The sequence below is a fragment of the Eleutherodactylus coqui genome, chromosome 12 (genome assembly GCF_035609145.1).
Source record: "Eleutherodactylus coqui strain aEleCoq1 chromosome 12, aEleCoq1.hap1, whole genome shotgun sequence".
In the NCBI taxonomy this organism is placed as follows: Eukaryota; Metazoa; Chordata; class Amphibia; order Anura; family Eleutherodactylidae; genus Eleutherodactylus; species Eleutherodactylus coqui.
The window spans coordinates 82,363,648-82,387,115 of NC_089848.1; the positions used below are offsets into that span (position 1 = coordinate 82,363,648).

At 42.6% G+C, this 23,468-nt stretch overlaps 1 protein-coding gene across 2 annotated transcripts in view; it reads left to right on the top strand.

Annotated features, from left to right (window-relative positions):
• The window catches only part of ETV1 (ETS variant transcription factor 1), a 67,035-nt gene that overhangs the window by 13,324 nt on the left and 30,243 nt on the right, over nucleotides 1-23,468 (top strand). For both annotated transcript variants that reach the window (XM_066584472.1, XM_066584473.1), the window contains one exon: nucleotides 370-423. In XM_066584472.1, the coding sequence (XP_066440569.1) occupies nucleotides 370-423 (54 nt within the window). The remainder of the gene's footprint in view (nucleotides 1-369; nucleotides 424-23,468) is intronic.

Sequence of the window (23,468 nt, forward strand, 5' to 3'; positions counted from 1 at the left end):
ACAATCAAACGATTCAGTGCCGGCCTTGTATCTATAGATGGATGGAACACTGTTTGTGTGTGATTTATCAACTGGAATAATACTTGCCTGTGTGCAATAGGGAAATGTACAGATGTAGCAGAGCTGAATTTGTCTGTCAAAATAAGAGTCATGACCGTTTTGGTCTACTTGCAGTCCTATGTAAACTTACAGATAACTCATTACTGTCAGTGTGGGTTGTGTCAGATAATGAATTCTGCAACTCTTTATCCCATACCTGTCTACTTCATTTAGCTTTGAGGTTCCGTGTCTACTTTGTTGTTTTTTGTTTTTTTTTCTTTAATTTTGCCTTTTTAGCATAATTTTCTTTTCTCTTTTCCCTTTTTACAGCTCAAGTGCCAGACAATGATGAGCAGTTTGTTCCAGACTACCAAGCTGATAACTGTAAGTACTCCACCTAACCGACCCAGTTTGCCTCCATTACTCTGCTATTAAGGAACCAGCGTTTTTTTTTTTTGCGAGAGCTGCTTTTATAACTTAGGTTTTATACCTTCTGAATTTCCTTAAGTGATTGTTTATATCCTGTGTAATCTAATGGAATAAACCTGGATCTAATGGAGGTTAGAATTCTCTATACCAATCACATTCAATGAGTCGCTGTGTTTGTTTGCACTGATGTAGCAGAGGTGAATTTATCAATTTAACCCATTTGGGTTACTACGCCGATGCATTAAGTTTACCTGCAGTCCTATGTCAGGCGGCGGATACCACATTATTACATTACAGTGAGTTGTGTGCATAGTTGGCTCTGCTACATCTGCCTATCTGCGGTCGGTCTTGTAAGTGTGACCCGGTAGCTGGACTAATGTCAACTGATGCAGTGAGTAAAAGCGGGAAGGACACTCGGCCCTGGCTGATTCATAAACTGCGGCCTTAAGGAGATTTAGATGGTTAATCGTATTATTATATGTCTTTGAATAGTACAGGCTAAAAATATCTACATGGTGTCGGCCCGGGGAATACAAAGGAGAATGGATGCCCAGTTGCAAAAGTCAGCATGCTCCCCTGCCCGGGTAATACCCCATGAGACCCAGGATTCAAGTTCTGGTTGTACTGCTGATCCCCAGCTTCTTTGGGGGTGATACGGCCTGATACAATGTAGTGTGTAATAAATTATAAAGGGCATTATAACCGACCATTGGTGACCCGAAGCATCTGAAACTTTAGCCATAACCAGCAGTGCCATAAAGGAAATTATTACTTGGAACAGCACTCCGGTGTGGAGTTAACAGACGGAGGGTTCAGTGCGCTTTGCTTTGAATGGCCACCAAATACACGGAATGGCTACATGTTAGTGATCCAGAATCAGAAAGATCTAACAGTCTATTATTTTGGATTGTTTTAGGACTGTAAAAATCTAGCCATCCCTCCTTTACCATTATGTGGCTCATTCCTCCCTTTGCGCCCGCGTCTGCGGCTCCTGCCTGCCTTTGCGCCCATCTCTGTTGCTGATGCATCTTAAAACTATTGGAATAAAGAAAAATAACGAGTAAGGCACAATCTGATAATTGTAAGAAACATACAAGATATTGGCTTGACTTCTGTTTGGTTGTAACAGCATAGATGCATTTCGAGGCAATAATGCCTCTTGCTCAGTACTTCTGGCGGCACATGCCCCTTGATACATGTCCCAATGCTTCCAACTGCTTGTGATGTGTGTCCCCAACAATACAGAGGAGGAGGTATTGTTTAGAAATGCATCTATGCTTGCATTATCGTTTAACAGAGAAGTCGAGCGAATATCTCCGCATACTTGTACATTTCTTTTTTTCTTTACTCTGATGATTGTATTGTTGTCACGTCTACCCCTGCAGGGTTGACATTATCTGGGTTGGCCCCACCTGTCACTTCATACATAGTCTGTTTTAATTCCCCATAAGGGTTTCCTCCTGAGAAGAACTTTTTGATAATCCTCCCTTCCTACTGGGGTCGCTCCACCCCTTTAGGTTATCTACCGCTACCTGCTCTTTGGCTGTAGCCATTGATGGGTCTATAAAGTTTTTAGTATTAATGTGTAGAACTTTTTGGTGTCTAACGGATTAGTTCTAAAATAAACTTGAAATGTGGCATTTAGTTTAGCCTTTAGTATATTTGGATCTCAGGCCGGCTTCACATAGGCATATTTCCATGAAATACACAGAGAATAGAACCCATTGACTTTAATGGGTGCATTCATATTTATATAAGTAGAACATGCTCTATTTTTCTGCGTATTGGCACGGCAAAGGTCCCCGTAGCAGTCAATGGGAGGTGCGCAAGGAGATGCGCAAAACACTGCGTAATCCTGATGGAAAAACATTACCTCTGGAATTCATTAGACTAATGAGACATTTCAACGGGTGCGTCTTTGTTTTTGCACCCGCAAGGCATGTTTATTTGCACTCGACAAAGTACAGAAAAAAACGGTGATGCGCTTGCGATAAAAAAAACTTCCGTAAATCTCATGCGCTCGCAAATACGCATACGCTTATGTGAATCTGGCCTTATAGTGAGCTCTAGGTTCCTCCCTTTATTTCTTCAGTAACAGGGTGCTCGCCTTTTACAAAAGGAAAGCATCCCTAAAGGGGGAACAAGGATCTCCATTCCTTCAAAAGGCCACCCTTAGTTCATGTTCAATAAATGGGGTCTAGAAAACTAATCGCCAGGATGGACACCACTTACTGATGGTCTCCAAGTGACAGCAGTGGCATATTAACAGTACCGACCATCCAGACCAGAGCCTACTGTAACACTGCAGTTGTACCGTCTTTCTATGCCGTGTAGTTGCTGACCAGTCCTTAGGGATCGTTACGTTACAATTCCTTCTTTTCCACCACATCAAGGAGTCTTGAAGGATGTTTTTCTTTGCACACTTGAATTAGTATTTTATGGCCGGCTTTATGGTTGTGCTTTAAATTCACATTAATGTGCCGCTGTTAGTTACTATAATTGTCATGCATCTTGTACACAATCCTTGTGTGTCCTGTATTTGGCACTGTTAGATATAGCAGAGCTGAGTCTGTCACTTAACATGACTTGCATTGCAGATGTAGCAGAGATGACTTTGTCCCTTCTAAAAAACTCCCCATTGCAGGGCTGGGGATGCCACTTGGTGTGACTCCTAATGCAGATGGAGGTTTCCACTCAGTCCTATGGAAGAATACCGATAGCACAGCGTTATACGTATCAGTTGTGACTGTAGAGTTGAGTTTGTCACACTTCATGTCCTATCCTACAACAATGTTGCACAAATGATGCATCTGCAAAAATAAATGACTCTCTCGGCTCTGCTACATCCAGATATGCATGCATTATACTCTGAATGCATATCACATGCCTAAGAAGACCAATACATTCAGTTCTGAATAGTATCCCAATCTTCATGCCTACTAATATACTTATTAAAGGGCCACTAATCATAAGTCACCTAAGAGGAGGCGTTAGGATCAGTCACATGTCTCGGCACCGTAGATATGTGACCGTAGGGAGCTTTCTGCACTTGTTGGTACTCCTCTTAGTAAAGGCTGGCTGGACATGCTGGGAGTTGTAGTTGCATTACAGTTAAGGAGTGTGCTGTGTAGTGATGGTTATTCACTCTTGCAGCACGTTACATTGCTTGTATGTCCTTGTTACATATTGACTCGTTCAGCTGTAGATGGGTCCATTTAAAGATAATGGCAGGATAATGGATGTGCTGCAAATAACAAGACCTCCAGGATGTGGCGGCATGTCAACCTGCCTGGAGAGTTCCACTTCTCATCTCCACAATCGTATGTTAATCCTTCTTCCTTTTTCTTAGTGCTGACAGTTAGTGTCAGTTTTCACTGCGCCCTTGGTGTTCTATTCATGAACCAGAAAGTTCAGAATGAGCAGTGCTATGTGTTCTACCATGATGCTGCAGTATATGGACTTGCAGGAATTCCCAGAAAATCTACATTTAATTGGAAAAAGTTATTTTTTTTCTTAAACCAACTTTTCTAAAATATATATTTATTTATATTGGAAAAAGAATTTTTTTATATATATAAAATCTATATCTCTGGCTGCAAATGATGGGGCCTCCAGGACTAGACCTTTCTCCTTCTCTCATAGCTCTTCCTCTGGAGGGTGTTGCTGTTACCCCTATAAGTGCTACTTACCCGCAGCATGCACCTACGTCCGCTATGCTTTATTCACGTCAAACAGGGATCAGCGTTCTCTTTACACTGTTAATATTTGTGGAGATATTTAATGTTTGCATGTGCTCCTCTGTGTGCACTCAGAGGTCTAGAGCCACCATTAAAGCTGACATCCATTACTTACAGGCGTACATGGATATGCTCTATAGCTTTTGTCTTACAAGCTTAATGTTCTGTTTCTTAAAGAGAGACTAAGCGTGAAACTGCAAGTAGATTCGGGCACTTTGCTTCTGTAGCTTTAAGACTGTAACACATAAGGATTTGAGGATTTTATAAAGAGGTGAAGTTTTGACTCACTACAAACCGCTGGAAGGACCTAAAAGCCATTATGGATGGGGTTATTGGAAGAACATTGGACAGAGTGGTAAATGCATCCAGAAACTGATCACGGATTAGAGCTCACTCGCACAAGCGTACTTCGGGTGCGTATTATAACTTTATACGCAGTGCTAAAACTCCATTAGGCCATTCAGACCGGCGTTTTTCATTCACGTGTGAAACTTTTTAAAAAGCATCCTATTTTGATGCGTATTACTCACCATTATAGTCTATGGAGGCATAAAAAAAATGCAGTGAATACATGTTATATGTGTGTTTGCTGCGTACTGCATATTTCGTAAGTGTATGCGCATAATACGAAGGCAATATACGCTCATGTGATTGAGCTATTAGTTGTCTCAGATTCAATAATTTCCAAACAATCCAAAATTAGATGGAGGTTTTAAATAACTTCCTGCATACATTAACATGGCTGTATGTACATGGCGCACATTATCTCTATAAGTGGCTGCCAGACATCTCTTCTCTCTAAGAAACCAGAACTAATCTACAGGTTGGTTCTAAATGGGTAAGGGTGATGCCTAGGTCCATATTGGACCCCATAGGCGTACTGTCAGGGGTCGCTGGGATCACAGTGGCGACCCGGCCCCTGCGCTCAGGGGGGCCCAGAGGCCGCCCTCCGCCATTACATGTGTACATTCAATGCATTACCAGCTGGTCTCTCTGTCTGCAGCACCACAGCAATCACGCGGCAGATAGTGCGACCAGCCTGAGAGGAAGTGGAGAAGAGCAGGAGGGAGGCAGCCACATGGGCCGGCAGGGACTTGAGCACAGTGATGTCGTCATGTGCTGCCCCTGCCTCCTGCTGGACTGAGGCTGCTGTGTCTGCCTGTCCTGCTGCTACAACATGGAGAAGTTGCTGTTGCTATGGAAAGCGCAGCCCCGAAGTCCCCGAGCGGAGAATCATAGCGATTCTCCACTCACGGAACTCAAATCGCGGCATGCAGCGATCTGCCACGATTCTCCGTGGTGAGCCTATCTGTCACATCTGCCTATCTTTTATGGCTCTGCTAGATAGGCTCACCGCAGAGACCTGACAGCTCTTCCCCTGCTCCCCCACAACGGAATATTGCTAGCGATATTCCGTCACGGCCGTGGACAGCGGGTGGTGGAGGCCTAGGGATGGGGCCGGAGCTGAACTTTTGCACCTGGGCCCCTGACCTTTAGATGAGCCCCATGTGGCGCAGAGTATTAAGGCAGCAGAAATGCAGTCCTAAGCTCTCGCTCACGACCTGAAGTTTGTGAGCTCAATCCCCACTTGGGTCACACAGCCAGCTCAATGTTGACTCAGCCTTTCAGGCTTCTGAGGTCAGTAAAATTAGTACCCAGCATACTGGGGGTTAAAAGATGACTGGGGATGGCAATGGCAAACCACCCTTCAAAAAGTCTGCCCAGAAGAACATTACAATGTGACGTCACCCTAGGAGTCAGTCATGACTCGGTGACTGCACTAGGGAACTTTATCTTTAGCTAGGTCCACCTAAGTAACTGGTGTGGAACAAGCCAAAATAGTAGAACACTGTTTCGGGTTTGGCTCACAGTTCAGTTCGGGGCAAACCTGAACCCCAGAGGCGCTTTGTCTTGTCCAAACCCACTAAAATTCTTTCCCTTCTACTTCTTCCTTTTTCTTTAAAAAATAAGGAAAGGGGTATGTCCAAATCTTACTTTTTTCCTTTTTGTCTTTTTCCCGGTCACGTTGCCTTACAGCACCATATGTATCTTTATGGTGCTGCGGGAACAGGGCTCATTCCCTTTTAACAGCTCAAATGTACTTGGATTTACTCAAGTCATAGGGAACCTAAAAGTGCTATACAGAGCTTTTATGGCTCTGTGAAGCTTTAGTTTGATTTAAACTAATTTGGACAGAATTGAACTTTTTGTCCACATTTTTGAAAAGTTTGGTCACCATTATCTGAAATGGTGACCCCCATGGTGCTGTACTAATGCGACTTGAAGGCTCAGTTGTTGTATAATTTCCTTTTGCTCTTCTACATTGGTTTACGTAAACAGAAATAAATAAAAATGTACACTTGTACATTAAAATAAATATAACCTCCCCATCTATCATATATACAACCATCCCCAAAAATGTTTTGGCTCACCTTGATCCTGTGAGGAGTTTGACCTTCTGCAGCATCCTAACGACCTTCATACTGTTGATCTTACTATAAAGAAAGGCTTTAATTGATGTGAATCTGATCTACTTCGGGATATTAAGGATAAAACCAAAATGAACAAATCGCAAATTCTGAAGAGTGAAAACATTTCTCACATCCTGAACTAACAATAAGAGATTATAGCCTATAGGAGGTCACATAGAGGGTGTTACTGCCAATCCCATGCTCAATTATGCAGATGTATTCCTGATGCACCTTACATTTACAGCGCAGGGAAGTTAAAAATTGCATTAAATTAAGCTGTTTGGTGTGAATGAATACAATTTTGTTTTTAAAGAAACTGTCAAGTTTTAAAGCTGCTGCTCATTTAGAGTTTGTATCCGCCTCATAGGTTTTCTTCATTATAAATAGTTGAGCTTAAAAAAAGGTGAACATGAACTAAATAATATAGTTCTGAGCCAAATGTTAATCTGTGACATGACATGTAATCTGAGTGGCAAATATTTATAATTTTTTTAAATCCAATCAGCCATATATCTGCTATAATATTGCCCCCTATGGACTAGAATATAACTACTATAACACTGCCCCCTATGGACTAGAATATAACTACTATAATACTGCCCCCTGTGTACTAGAATAGAACTACTCTAATGCTGCCCCCTATGGGCAGTATAGAACTACTAGAATACTGCCCCCTATGGGCAAGAATAGAACTGCTGTAATACTGCCCCTTATGGACTAGAATAGAACTGCTATAATATTGCCCCCTATGTACAAGAATATAACTGCTATAATACTACTCCCTATGTACAAGAATATAACTATTATAATACTGCCCCCTATGGGCAAGAACAGAATTACTATAATACTCCTCCGTGTGTACACTAGAATGTAACTAGGTATTCTAATAATGATGGGACTTTGTGTTTGCTCTCACTTGCGGTATCATTCTTAGTCTTATGTAATTCTAGCTGTAGCCCCAATGATAGAGGCGTATTGTTTGTACAGATACATGCTTTTGGTGAGTGGGCTGAAATCGGAATTTATTACAAAATATTTTGGGAGTGGATGAGAGATCTTCTTCTTTTTCTTCTTTTAATTTCCCTCTTGTATTTCATTATAAAGAGTCATCTGGAAACACTTCCTCCTTACATAAAAGATTCTCTATCTGTTACATAAAGGAGTCAAGATATCAATTGTGACTAACGCCACTTAGAAAATAATTGTTTTGTTTATTGTACAGTTTTTCTACTAAAATTTTCCATTCCCGACTATGAATCTGGTTTCTGCAGGCTGGAGCATATAATATTTCAGAATGTGAGTATGCGCGCCTAGGTGTTGGCATCGTTTAGAGCTGTCGCTTGTTGGCAGTTTATACATAGAGAATGGGAATATGCGTAATTCATACCGTGTTATCATTTGTCAAAGCCCATTAACACAGCCCATATACTATCCCACAGAATGCCATGAGGCATGTGTTACAGTTTACACTGCTCTAATTTATGGTCATTGTCCGAATAGGCTTGGATTCAAGTGTTGGGAAAAAAAAAAGTCTTAGTATGTCATAATAAATAATTTATGAACTGTGGTCATAGTAGCATTACCTATATGAGTGATTGATGGTCTCAGTACAGAAGACAATAGTGTAGCATTTAAAAAATATATATTATTAGAACCTTCTTATATATTTCTATATTTTAGCTAAATACGATAGTCACAGCCACTTTATATTTTTTTTCTTTCCTCCCCTCTCTCTTTCTCCTCTCCCCCTGTTTCTCTCTATCCCCCTCCCCTTTCCTCCTCTCTTTCCCCTTCTCTCCCCTCTCTCCCCCCCCCCTCTCTTTTCCGCCTCGATCTCTTCCCCCCCCCTTCCCCTTCCGCCTCGCTCTTTTTTTCCCCTCCCCCCTCACTCTATTTTTACCCCCTCCCTCTTTCTGCCTCGCTCGCTTCCCCTCTCCCTCTTTCTGCCTCGCTCGCTTCCCCTCTCCCTCTTTCTGCCTCGCTCGCTTCCCCTCTCCCTCTTTCTGCCTCGCTCGCTTCCCCTCTCCCTCTTTCTGCCTCGCTCGCTTCCCCTCTCCCTCTTTCTGCCTCGCTCGCTTCCCCTCTCCCTCTTTCTGCCTCGCTCGCTTCCCCTCTCCCTCTTTCTGCCTCGCTCGCTTCCCCTCTCCCTCTTTCTGCCTCGCTCGCTTTCCCTCCCTCCCTCTTTCTGCCTTGCTCTCTTCCCCCCTCCCTCTTTCCCCCCTCCCTCTTTCTGCCTCGCTCTCTTTCCCCCCTCCCTCTTTCTGCCTCGCTCTCTTTCCCCCCTCCCTCTTTCTGCCTCGCTCTCTTTCCCCCCTCCCTCTTTCTGCCTCGCTCTCTTTCCCCCCTCCCTCTTTCTGCCTCGCTCTCTTTCCCCCCTCCCTCTTTCTGCCTCGCTCTCTTTCCCCCCTCCCTCTTTCTGCCTCGCTCTCTTTCCCCCCTCCCTCTTTCTGCCTCGCTCTCTTTCCCCCCTCCCTCTTTCTGCCTCGCTCTCTTTCCCCCCTCCCTCTTTCTGCCTCGCTCTCTTTCCCCCCTCCCTCTTTCTGCCTCGCTCTCTTTCCCCCCTCCCTCTTTCTGCCTCGCTCTCTTTCCCCCCTCCCTCTTTCTGCCTCGCTCTCTTTCCCCCCTCCCTCTTTCTGCCTCGCTCTCTTTCCCCCCTCCCTCTTTCTGCCTCGCTCTCTTTCCCCCCTCCCTCTTTCCGCCTCGCTCTCTTTCCCCCCTCCCTCTTTCCGCCTCGCTCTCTTTCCCCCCTCCCTCTTTCCGCCTCGCTCTCTTTCCCCCCTCCCTCTTTCCGCCTCGCTCTCTTTCCCCCCCTCCCTCTTTCCGCCTCGCTCTCTTTCCCCCCCTCCCTCTTTCCGCCTCGCTCTCTTTCCCCCCCTCCCTCTTTCCGCCTCGCTCTCTTTCCCCCCCTCCCTCTTTCCGCCTCGCTCTCTTTCCCCCCCTCCCTCTTTCCGCCTCGCTCTCTTTCCCCCCCTCCCTCTTTCCGCCTCGCTCTCTTTCCCCCCCTCCCTCTTTCCGCCTCGCTCTCTTTCCCCCCCTCCCTCTTTCCGCCTCGCTCTCTTTCCCCCCCTCCCTCCCCTCCCTCTATCCTCCTCTCATTTAAAGGTGCTATGTACTAAGAACTTGAGGGGCTGAGTTGCTCCAGGTTATTAACCAATTTCACTCTAGACAAAAAATCCTGCTTGCTTACAGCAAATCAATTAGGTGATCTAAGATTTAACACAATATCCTTCTGCTATCATTAGCTGGATCACCTTTGCCCTTAACCAATTTTACAGCTGCACAGTTGAGCCAAATAAGACCATCTGTCTTTTTCTGTCTCTTGTAATCTGCTGCTTCTCACTTGCTGCATATGGGAAGTGACACAGGTAATCTTTAAAGTGCACATGTTGCCTGTACCCTGGAGGCAGCCATTCTCGGGGCTGAACCTCTACTGAGCGATGTGCAGCCTATCATATGATGCAGAAGGCATCAGTGAGGCATGAGGCGCTGAACGCCTCCTCCCTGCCACCTCTTTAGCAGTAGTTTTTTATTGCTGCCCTGTTTAAGAATGTACGGTATCTGCTTTTTGTCTGTTTTTCCCCAAAGTATTGCTGCATCTGTTTGAGAATTTTTAAACTAAAAATAGTCAATAAGTACACACATACTCTATAGCAGTGATGGCGAACCTCTTAGAGACCGAGTGCCAAAACTGCAACCCAAAACCCGCTTACTTATTTATGGCAAAGTCTGCATCCAAAAAGCAGTCAAAATCTGCATGCTGTCTATTTTAACAGCGGTAATAGTGACACCCCCCCCCATACACATACACACACACATACACACACACATACACACACACACACACACACACACACACACACACACTGGTCCCCCGTACAATAGTGACGCCCCACAATGGTCCCCCATACAATGGTGATGCCTCACAGCGACCCCCGTACAATAGTGATGCCCCACAGCAGCCCTCCAAGACCCATACACTTACCCCCTCCACCTCATGGAAGCGCCACTGCTCCTCTGCCCGGCGCGCCGCCAGTAGCGCTGATCCTGTTGCATCCCGGTGCACACTGTGACGTCACTGTGCTGCCAGATGCCTCCTCCCCTGCTCTCGCGAAACCTAGTAGTAGGAGATATTAGGGGAGGGGGGGAGGAGGATCCCGGCTGCACACCGACATCACAGTGTGCGCCGGGATCAGTGCCGCTAGCAGTGCAGTAAGTGAATACCAGCAAGGGAGCCGTGGCCCCTGCCGGTATTCACTAACGTGGTGAGCGGTCAACGGTGATGTGTGCCAGCAGGGAGTGCTCTGTGTGCCGCCTCTGGCACATGTGCCATGGGTACGCCACCACTGCTCTATAGTATTGAATAGCTAGCAAAAAATAATTGTATTTTTAGTTTTTCTCGGGTTTCATTTATTTTTGGGTATATTTTTCTTTTTATCTGTTGTCCAATAGTCCTGAAAGTCTAAAAAGTCTAAACTTGGTGTTTTAGTGAGCTTTAAAAGCCACCCTCTGCAATCGAAGATGGCTGCACCGCTTCTTTAACTACCTGATGCGCAGTTTGCATCGATAGTCGCACTATTGAACCACACTGCCAAATTGGAGCAGCTAGTAGTATCTTGCATACTGTGAATTTGTACTGCATCAGTAGTCAATCAGAGAAGGGGTTTGGCCATCTTGGATTATCCAGGACTGGACGGTCACTCTAAGAACTGCTTGAGCAAGTTTACGTTCCATTGAAATGAATGGGATTTCCCAACACTTTCCTTTACCTCCAAAAATATGTGCTAGCAACATGTCTTTCTGGACAATACAAAGACAGGCTGATAAACATGTAATAAATCAAAAATACATTTAAAAGCTCCTGCTTGGACAAGTTTGACTCGGCTTTCTATTACATTGTACCCCACACTCTGAAGTGAGAAGTATGTGATACCACATTTCTCCTGTAGTGGCCACTGCAGGAAAATTGTGCTACCATCCACCACTTTCCCTGGTGAACCTTTGATCGTTGATAGCAGCAACCAGACTTATGATTGTTGATTTGCTTTACAAAAGTTGGGATAATCCTTTTTAAACCTGCATCCCAGTCTTTTTTTCTGAGAGTATAATAGAATTATGTCATCTGGAAATGGCCTATAGTAGGGATCCCCAACTTTTTATACCTTGTGAGCTACATTCAACTTTAATGGTAGTGAGCCATGTTCAACTCAAAAATAGAGAGAAATTTTAAGGCTAGGACTATACATCATCTTTAGGGCACAATATCTGGCATACAGCCATAGGTGAATGTTATCATTTCATGATTAGCTAGTTGCCATAACTTGACAATCTCAAAAAATCGAAACTTCATGACCGCATTCACTTGCATTCAGACGCAATGTCGTAGGGCTATAGTGCAATCTTTGGCCATGCGACATGTGTTGAGCCAAAAGCCGCCCTGTATCCCTAGCACACGTGTGGAGAAAGTATTACATCTAGTATTATGCCATCTGAATTGGCACTGCTTGGTAGGTAGGCGATGTCTGACATAATTTTAACTACCAGTACATATGATCATACATCAGGGCCCCTATGGTGAGCCTCACAGCAGGGGGTCGCGAGGCACATAGGATATACTCAGCTGTTGCTCCTGGCTCCCTACAAAGTTCGTCAAAAAAAAACAAAAAAACAAAAGGCCTTTTTTAGATGGCTCGATTATCAATCATGAACGTTCTTCAGAACATCAATCGGCCATGCCAAAGGGCCAAAGGTCAGCCAAGGAACCAGGAAGTACTCATTCATGAGCTGATAGTTGGTGTTCAGCAAGCATAAAAATGTGAACAGGGAGATGTACAGTCTGCCTATGGGGACAAACAATTGTACTAACGATCTTTCGTCCCCATAGGAACAATTTTTGGTCTAACAAGCACCAATCAACATGTTTGTCTTCCAAGAATTGGCTCATGTAAGATGACCTTAAACCAATCTTCCGGGCCTGGCGATACAAAAATAGTGAAACCACTTCTCTGACTACATGATGCACACTGTACAATTAGCATGTATCTGTAGTCCAGGATACTACATCCTGCTTTGATTGGCCAATACTGCTCATGTGGGCAGCACTGGTTAGTCTAAGATACCACACCTACTTTGATTAATGATGCCTACTCATGTACAGTGTGCATCGGGTAGTCAGAGAAGCGGTACAGCCAACTTTGTTTCTCCAGGCCAGAGGGTAGCTTAACCCTATTTTCTATGCTAGATGTCCTAACAAGGGGATTTCCTTCATATGAGGAAATCTATTCACACGACTATATTGGGTGCCTGAATGTTTTTGTTTCTCCTGCATCGGCAGGCCCCTTACCGCAAATGGCTCTTGCTGTGAGTAGTTTCTGTAAGGAACCAACATGAGAGGAGGCTGTTGAAGTCATCGAAACCTCGAAGTATTAAAATGTGTATTTTTAAACTCTTTTATTAATGGAACAATTTGAAATGGAACAAACTACATTTTTATTTTGTGGCGGTGATATTTTTAGAGATTGGAATACTCAGCCGATCGGATGAATAATAAAATTCATAGGACTTGGAACTTTTTTTTTTTTTGCTTTTTATTTAGAAAGTTTTTACAGTATCAAATTAGTTAAGCGAAGGTCAATCATGAATTTTTTTTTGTAATTTTTTATTTTTTTTACTTTTTAGTGTGCGTTTTTTAATAGCAGTTTAGAAATGTTATCGCTAGATTTGTCACAGACATAATTCACATCTTTCTTCGGGCACAGTAAACAAGAAAAATGGTTTAATGGCTCCATAAAAGGCACTCTATGCTGATAGCTGAGATTAGGCCTTTCAGTAATGGATTTTGGTGTGGGGGAAGGGCACCAGTTTGGCAGAGGTAAATGTACTGGAAGACAATCTGAGAGAGCCTCTGATATATGTCAAGTGCTTTCAGTCTTGTTTTGTTGTACAGGAAGACAGATTGGAAAAAAAGCTTGTGACACCGTTGTCCTTATCTACATGCGGGTCGTCCCCTTTGCTTCTGGAATGCGACCAGGTGCTTCGTTATATTCACGGTGCTTATCAATAAACTAGTTATTTAATAATCATGCTCTGCTGTAAAGTGACATGCTGTAAAGCTCATTGTGTAATAAAGAAAAATGATAGTTGGCCATGCTTTACATCTTTTGGCATTCCAACATAGGAAAGTCCGAGTAATGGACTGTAGTACATTAATAAAGTGAGTTCTGTGCAGTTAAGTAATTTTTTTTTTTCTGTCAGCTTTACTAATTAAATTTTGAGACAGTTGATTTAAATGTCATGCAATACTGTGCTTTTTATAATAACGTAAAAAAAATAAATCACAAAATAATAAACACCTAAAAGAAAATGCATAGGGAAGGGCATAAGAAAAGTCTCAGCCAAACTGTGCGAATGAGGCCTCAGTATGAAAATAGTCTATAGAGTGCTATTTTTATTTGCTTTATCCCCTTTCACGCTATTCAATAGTGTTTTTTGTGTGCAGGAAACTTTTTTTTATTTTTAAGGCCCCCTATTATGCCTGATTCACTCTTACACTATGTTTTGGGGGCCCAAAATAGGAGCTGAGCAACAAAAAAGTGAGGTGCAAAAAGAGAAGTTGGGGCCCCAAGATTATCTTTTGCACCCAGGCCCATGAGCCTTTAGCTACACACCTGGGTCATGTCATATATGGTGAAATTTTGATAACTCAGCAAGTCATCTTTGAAATCTTGCGGCTTTGTCCTCACATGTCCTTACATGATATGGCTGCAGTGGGGAAGTTCTTTACAATCTACGATGGTCCTTTGTACAGGCTGGGAGGAAAGAGGAGCGAGGAGATGCGTATGGACTGAGTCCTGCTTCAGTGTTTATATGCTACAGGCAGGAGGTTTAGAATGTCATGTAACTCCTCCCCAGAACCTAAAAATCTACTTCTGTTTCTTCATCCCCCTCCCCTATGTCTGACTCGTTGGCTCCAGAAAGCTGACATATGGGAGGTTGCTTGGTGGTCTCCTCCACATATTGTAAAGCTGCTTTAGCTAGTTTTCTGATATTGAAACAGTTGTAATTACCGGTGACAATCTAGCAGCTCTTTAATTTTTTTTTGACTAATTAATAGAGATGAGCGAGCGTACTCGCTAAGGCCTTATGCGAGTACCTACCCGCTCGTCTCTAAAGATTCGGCTGCCGGAGGGGGTGAGCGGTGAGTTGCGGGAGTGAGCAGGGGGGAGATGGGGGGAGAGAGTGAGAGAGAGATCTCCCCGCTCTCCCCAGCCGCTCCCCGCCCCCCGATGGCACCCGACTCTTTTGAGACGAGCGGGCAGGTACTCGCATAAGGCACTACTCGCTCGAGTAGTTTGCCTTAGCGAGTACGCTCGCTCATCTCTACTAATTAACACTGCAAATTTGTTCTTCTGGGAAAGGTGGGCCAAAACCTATAGGAAGCTACCCTGTAAGCCAATTTTGTAAAGAGCCCTAAAAACTCATTGGTGGCAACTGGCAAACCATGAACATTAATTTTTACTTGCATGTTTTCCCACGAAGCGTGGTCTTTGAAGGATATACCCTAGATGGCCTATCCTAGAGGTTAGAATAGCAGCTGAACTGAGCACCGCTCTATGCAGTACCCGATACAGCAAAGTTCCTCCAAATTTCGTTCGTGCCTGGTACTCTAGGTCAAAGCATTAAAGTGAAACATAGTTGAGGTGTAGCACCAGGTACAGCAACAGTGTTATGGATGTCGGTATGTGGGAACTACAATGTAGGGTTTCTGCTTTCCAGAACCCCCACCCCTTCGTTCTGTTCATCGTTTTGGGTTCTGCAAGTGGCACCCTCACCAATCTCATATTGGATACATCTTTGCTTCCTAGACTATGGCTACATTTACATGGGATGACTCTTGGGTGCTCAAGCACCCGACAGTCATCTCAGCGATTATCGCTCCTGTGCTTTAACACAGGAGTGACGATCACTCACTGAATCAAGGCAGAGCGCAGCGGAGATCTCTTCCAGCCACCCGCCTCCATTCACAATAAACAGGCAGTTGTTCGTAGATGAACAACTGCCTCTATAAATTGGCCAACAGTCGCTTGGTCTTTACGTGAGCTCTATACCAAGTGACTCTGGCAAGTGAGCAGTTTCCACTTACTTTCTCAGTCATCTGTAATCGCTCCTTGTAGAGAAGAGGTAAAAGCAGGATATATATGTTCAAAACTCTAGGCAAAACTCATACAGTGTGCCATACCTAGCTCTGAGTCTGGGGGCATCTTTGTGTCTTGCACAATCTCCCTGAGGCCCCAGTACTGGTCATAACAAAGTTAGAGCTGAGCGAGCACCAAAATGCTCGGGTCCTCATTATTCGAGTTGAGCTTTGCGTAAAATTCGAGATCTCTATTCGAGTAATGAACCCCCATTGACTTCAATGGGAGACTCAAGCATTTTTGTATGGGACCCGCTGCTTGCCAAGCTTTTTTTTTTTCTGTGTTCCCTCTTCCTTGCCCTCGCCCTCTCCCTCGCCCAGCCAGCCACAAACTACCTTTGACGTGCGCAGTGGGGCGAGGTCAAATCTGACACGTCAGCCTCGGGGAGGGGCCAAAACTGGGGCGGGGTCGAGCACAGCGTTATGCTCGCTCGAGTAGCAAGCACCATCGAGTATGCTAATACTCGAACGAGCATCAAGCTCGGAAGAGTACGTTCGCTCAACTCTAAACACAGTGTATCAATTTTTTGTAACCTGGAGTGTTCATTTCTAAGTGATGTCAAAATTAATTCTCGAAGCCCCAGTGTCTTCAAACATTTGAGTTTGAGTCAAATCATTCCAGGGGGACTTGGTAGTCTCCAAAAAGTTCATATTTTCCAAAAACCATTGATGGTACTGGCCCTTTTTATTAATGGTGAAAAGTTAAGAAACAAACTGCTTTTGTGTCTTTTTAAATCCGCACACGATCTATCCTATAGCTGCTTCTTGTGGCTGACGGTCAGATGGTCGGCCTTCAGTCTGCAGGATTGGCATAATGTAAGTCGTTTTAGCATCACTTATCCTTACTCAGCATCTATGATGAAGTGTTACTGTAGTATCTAATGCTGAGTGCTTCACAATCTTCAAACTTTAGACGATACAGCATAGTCCATAAGCATTAAAGATTTTTTTTTAACTTCTTACGGCGTGCAAGCAAAATGTATATCGCAGGCAGCAGGCTGGAGCCGTGTTCAGTGAGTTTAATTTAATTAGTGTTGATCATGACTCCAGATGATGGTGATTTGATAAGGAATAATTTAGTACTTAACAGGCTTTTACATGCACCAACTCCATGTGGGAAGGTAAAGCAAGGAGCAGAAAATGAATATGCAGCTTTTTTTTTTTTTTTTTTTTGTGCAAATGCCAGTAAGCTGTAAGAAAGCCTTATAGCAGATGTACAGGTTTTTGGTAAAATTATATATATATATATATATATATATATATATATATATATATATATATATATATATATATATATATATATATATATATATATATATATATATATATATATATATATAACTTTTATCTTTGCTGTTTAGTAGAGATATACAGGACATTGCTTTTTCATCATTTCCCTTTTTCATTTCATTTTAGTTTTTCTTCCTTTTTTTTAAAAAAAAAGTCCTTTAAAATAAACAGCCTACTCATCTTGCCTTGTCTTCCATCTCAACATTCAGAGTTGGCAAGGATAGGAACATTCATTAGCTGCTTTTTCCTTTTATCATATTAGCACATAAGAGAAATTATTTTAAATTCTGCTTTTTGCTATGTTTTTGTTTTTTCATATTTTTGCCTTTTTTGTTTTTTTAGGTTTTTACGTATTGGGCTGGCTATTTTTTTTTTCAGTCCTGAAAATTCTGTCAGATTTTTTATTTATTCATTTTTTGTTCAATTTCTTGTGTTTTTGCGATTTTTACGCACAATGTCTGTAACGTTTGTTAAAAAAAAACACACAAAAAAGGCACTGCGATTCCTGGTCCTCTTTATTTATTTTTTTTTTATGCAGGTTGCATGTGTTAAAAACAGATCCCGCTCCCACCACACGAGTACAATCCATTTTTTAAAAGCACCCATGGACTTGAGTGGGCGATCTTTGTAGGAAAATCACACCAAAATAGGACAGGCTGCAAATTTTATTTTTTTTCACTCAGACTGTTCGAGTAAAAATAAAAAAAAAAAAAGCCCACATGAATATTCAGATTGATATAAATGTGTTCTATTTACATCTGAATTTGGATTGACTTTTTTTTTTTAGTCCGAAAGTTGGACAGAAAAAGTGCTTGTGTGGCTTTACCATTTGGGTGCTTTCAAACACCGGTTGTCTCTGTTTTTGTAGTTTTCTGATCCAAAGCCAGAAATGGATTCAAAGGATACGGGAAATAAAAAGGAAGGACTTTTGCTTCTCCTTCCTGCCAGATTCATTTCAGGGTTTGCTTAAAAAAAAAAAAACTGCACAAAAAACGGACACGAAAACTGCAGCCTTAAAAAAAACAACAAAAAAACAAAAAAAAACTATATGAAACTACGCTTAGGTTAATTGTTAATCCGGGTTTACAGGCAGGTAGGAACTATTAGGAGTTGATCCAGGGAACAGTCTGATTGCCATTAGGGAGTCGGGAAGGAATTTTTTCCCCAAAAGGGGTATTTGACTTCTGCTCTTGGGGTTTTTTACCTTCCTCTGGATCAACAACACTGGAGGATAAACAGGCTGGACTAGATGGACATTGTCTTCATTCGGCCTTACATACTATGTTACTATGTTACTCATATGATGGCGCAGTTCTAGTGAAACCTTTGTGTTGCTGTGGGCTAATTGCGTGATGTCACTAAACTTTGACTAACTAAGGATATTAATAGTTCTTAGTTGCCCAGTGATGTCATAATATAAAATCTTGATTTGGATCGCACTATCGCTGCGGCCACCTGTAAATAGAGGCCCTGAATCACCTATTTTCAAGGTTGCCATGCTCACTACTTTGTGTGTTTTTGTGTTAATTTTAGCTCGGGCTCACACAGGTGGACTTGTATTGCAGATTCAGCGATCGCCATCTGCACGAAAGGCATGCATTTTCGTTTTTTTTTGTTTTTTTTTCGTTCACACTCACAGATACAAATTGCGTATTCCGGAAGAGGAAGAAAAATCGCAGCATGCTCTATTTTGCCGCCAAATTCATGCGGATGTTGACATCAATGGAGGCCATCCAACCTGCAGCCCATAAGCAATTAACATTGCCTACGGCTGTGGGTACCCGCGTCATCGATAAGCGAGGGCGCGGTAAATACAAATAAATCCAAAAACCCTGTACTGTACATGACCTCCTGCGAGCTTCCAGGGTCATCCGCAGTACAGTCTAGGGAGGTATGCAGGGACACCGGCTGGGCTCACTGCTGAAATCCACTGTGGGTCTTCTTTCCGCGGAATCCGACCCGCTCGTGTGAGATGTGGGTTTTTTGCAACCCCTTTTGAGCTGGTGCACAAACCTGTTGCAGGCATCTCTACAATATAACAGCGCAGTGCTAGTGAACTAATCTAATATGGAAGCCGTTAGCAGGCGTAAGAATAGACTAACGCATAAATGCAGGGTACACAGTCATGGCTCTATACAGTCTTCATGGAGCTAAAAGGCTGATTTCACTTGGGCGTTTTTGCTTTCCGTCTAGCTGCTCCGTCGTGGGATCAGCAAAACGGAAGGAAAACATTTCAGTTTTCCGGCCTATAAAAAAGCATTGGAACTGAAGACCTTCAATTTTAATCCATTTCTCAATTTTCCATCTCCGTTCCGTTTTTTTTTTTTTTTTTTTACACTGGAACAAAAGCGCAGAATGCGGTGCTTTTGTTTTCAGTTCAAAAAATGGGGAAAAAGACAAATTTTCGGTTCTTGCATTGTTTCCTCTTCATTGTTGTATAGAGTTTTATTTCTGAGCATGGGAGTGAAATGGAAGAAAACGGAAAGCATACTATAATTTCTGGTTTTCAGTTCCATTTTTGTACATTTCTGTTTTTTGTAAAACATGATCCATCCAAAAAAAGTTAGTGTGAACTCACTAAATATCTAAAAAAAAAAATTTTACTTCTTCATTTTTAGGTTGTCATTTTTATTTCATTTTTTATAAGGATTTTTTTTTTCTTAAGGTGTAATTTTTTTCATAAACATACTGAATTAACCATTACATTCTTTAGGGCATGTAATTGTCCAGTGACAATGGGACTCCACATGGAGATGAAGAAATCCTCTGCCACAGCTGTAGCAGAGGATCGCAATGTTCTCCCATTTTATTTATTATTTTTTTTAAACCTATTTTGGGGATGATTTTCAGGGAAGGGCTTATATTGAAAGCCCTTCCCCCAAAAATCACTCCAGGGCTTACTGGCAGCCCATTGCTTTCAATGGAGCTGGCTGCAGCGTCAGCTTCACTGAATTCAATGGGAGAACATCGTGCTCCTGTGTCACAGCTGTGCCAGAGGATCGCGATCTTCACTGTATGTTCTCAGTGGGGTCGGCGCTGCCACCGTTGGCCCTATTGAGCACAAGGTGCAACAGCATCCAGGTGTTTCACATCCAAAAAAGAGAGATGCCGCAGTTCCCTGCGTTTTAAAATCCGCTGCCCTATATTGATCGCTGCGCATTTTTGTGATACCATTGAAAAGCATTGGTTCTATATAGATGCGGATCGCAAACGCAGGTAACATACACAAGTAAAAACGAGTGAGGTCTCATACGGCGGATTTGATGGGGCTGAAAAAATCTGCATCAAAATCTGCCGATCTACACCTATAACACACATTCACTCTTGGTTTTCAGGCGCCGTTTTTGCATTTGATGCATATTTTGAAATCCCATTCATGTCTATGGTAAAAAAACTGGCTTGAAAAAAGTGACAACTATTTTAAATACCCATTGGCCCAAAATGCGTTGTTAAGATAGGGACACAATTTCCTGTTACAAATCAATGGGACACAAATTGTAAGCATTTTTGGGTAAGGAATATACGCAAAAATGTGTGAACATACCCTAAATCGCTTCATATGACTAAAAAAAACCATATAAAAACTACATAGTAAAAAAAACAAAACAGATTTTGTATTGAGCAATTTTTCACTGTATAATCCATATGGGATTTCTTGCCACAGGAAATGAAATAATCTAATTGTCCTCTTTGCTGTTCACTGACCATACTGGCAGAATTGACTAAATGCATGTGGATGGTGTATAATGTTAATTGATATTGAATTGAGCACATGGTGAAAGAATGCAGCGCAGACCTCATCCAGTGTTAAGGAAGCAGTCGGTCTTAGAATGGCTGCGGACAATGCCTCCCATGCACAGGGCCGTGTTATGGATTTGTTGTCTTTACCACACGCATCCATTTTTAATGCTAGAGATTTAGAGATTTCCCTTTTTTTACACGCCAAATGACCTAATGTTTAAATATGATTTTTATGTTAAAAAGGTTTTTGTGGGATATTTAAAAAAAAACATGGAGGGAGCTCGCCTTTTAGGATCGCCGAGGGTTGACCAACAACAAAAAATATATATATATTTAAAGGGTTAAGACGAAGAAAAATGTATTACGCCCCGTCCAGCATTGCAGCGCTGCACGACACCCGGAAGTCGTGGCTAGTAGGCTGGCACATGCCATTCATTGCATGCGTGACTGCTCAACCACTGATGCCCTCCAGCAGAAGCCTGTGATTGGCTGAGCGGTCATGTGCACAGTGAAGGGCACATGACCGCACGCCACTTCTACCCGCTGCGGCAAGCATCGGAGCTGCAGTGCTGAATGGAGAGCCACTGGTATAGGTGAGTATTCAGTTTTTCTCTATTTTAACCCTAGGGGTCGGTCATGACTCGGGGCATGCATCGGGGAACTATACTTTACCTTTACCTACTTTACCATGGATTTGTTGTGTTAAGATAAGAGGGCAGCTTTTTAACGAGTTAAGATAAGTTTCTGTCTGTGTTATCTAAAGCAAGGTAAAGGCCCCTTTAGACCCAACTATTCTCGCCCAAAATTCGCTCAAATCCGTCTTTTGAGTGAGGATCGTTGGGTCTAAACGCGCGGCCATCGTGCAGTTTTCATTATAGTTTCACTCAAGCTGAAAGACAACGGTGAGTCTTATCAGGACCGCGCGCTGAGTTTTCAGCAGGAAACCGCTGATACTGTTGTTTCAGCTGGAATCCCGCTCTGAAAACACAGCAGGAGTAGCTGTGTTCTGCATACCCCGCTCGGAGCGCTCAGCTGTATACTAGCTGAGCACTTCGAGAAGACAATAGCTGTATGCGGAAGATAGCGGTCCCGCTTGTCTTCTACATACAGTGTGAGCCTTCATTTACACACTTATGCAAAGTGAACGCTCAAAACTGTCACACTGCCGTTTGAGCGAATTTGGGCGATCACCTTGCCGTGTAAATGCACACAATGATTATTACTCAAAAGAGGTCTTTGGAGCGATAATCGTTGTGTGAATGGGCCTTAACATTTGTCCCATCTATACGTATAGATAGCAGAAGAACCACCATTCACAATAGGTGAGGGGTATAGCTCACCTCCTCCTACCTCTCTGCAGAATGTTCTCCGCACATGGCCACAACACTCTATTGTAGAGGTCAGTGAGTGGTCTCCATACTCGAGGTTCATATGGTCCATCTGGCTACTATATAGTAAAATTCTGAGGTAGTGTTAACAGCAACTCGGGAAAGCTGGCCGTCCCCATAGCCATATACAGAAAATATGACAAGCTACATTCAGGAAATAAAACCAGATCATTTAAGGGTTATCTGTTACTATCTGGTTTTAATTAGTGCAAATAAAATCTAGATGACGCGTTCCCTTTAAGAATAATGATTTTTATTTGTTGATGTAATATTTATGCATATTTTTATTGGATTTTTTTTTCGTCTGTTAAACCTTACTTGGTTTGGTTCTGTCAAATCTCACAATTCATAGAACTCTGAAGGCTACTCCTCCTCTACCTCTCTGCAGTTGTAGAACATACGAAACAATAGGTGTAGGAATAGGGGTCAAGCTTAACTCCTTAAGGACCAGGTTGTTTTGTACCTTAAGGACCAGACACTTTTTAGGGATTTTACCCATGTGGCGGTTTTACTGCTCCATTTTTTTCCCTTTAGCTATCAAAATTATTTTTGCTGCGTTTTTTTTTTTCCGTGACATATAGGACTATTTTTTAATATCTTTTTCACTGAGTTTTTTTTCCCGTTTTTTAGTTTTATTGGGGGCAAAATGCTAAAAAAAATGATTTTTTTTTTTTTTTAAACATTTATAGTTTTTAAAAAAAATTATTTTCATATTTACACTAAAATAAAGTATGGAAATGGGTTCCTCTATTTATTTTGGACGTTTTGATATATAGTATGTATGGTTTTGGTTTACAGGGCGCATACGGCGACGGTTTTTGTTGGCGTCTGCTTTGTGTTATTCTCTTTGTTTTGTATGTATTGTTGTTTTATTCTGTTGTTTTGTTTTACTTATTTATGTAATTGTGTTTTTTACTATCTATGTCCCCCATGACGTCATATAAGACCTCTGGGGGACACTCACTTTTTTTTTTTTTAACTTTATTTGACATTTTCCCACTGTAGCTGGGGCGTCCATAGGAGCCCTAGTTACAGGGGAAAGCAACCCCTGTGGTGACATTAGTCACCTGCAGAGCTGCCAGGGTCTAAGTCTGACCCTCCAGCTCTGCAGTAGCAGGGAATACCGGGAGGTCACATGACCCCCCGAGGCTCCCGTAGTGAAAGAACTTTCACTTTGCCCAGA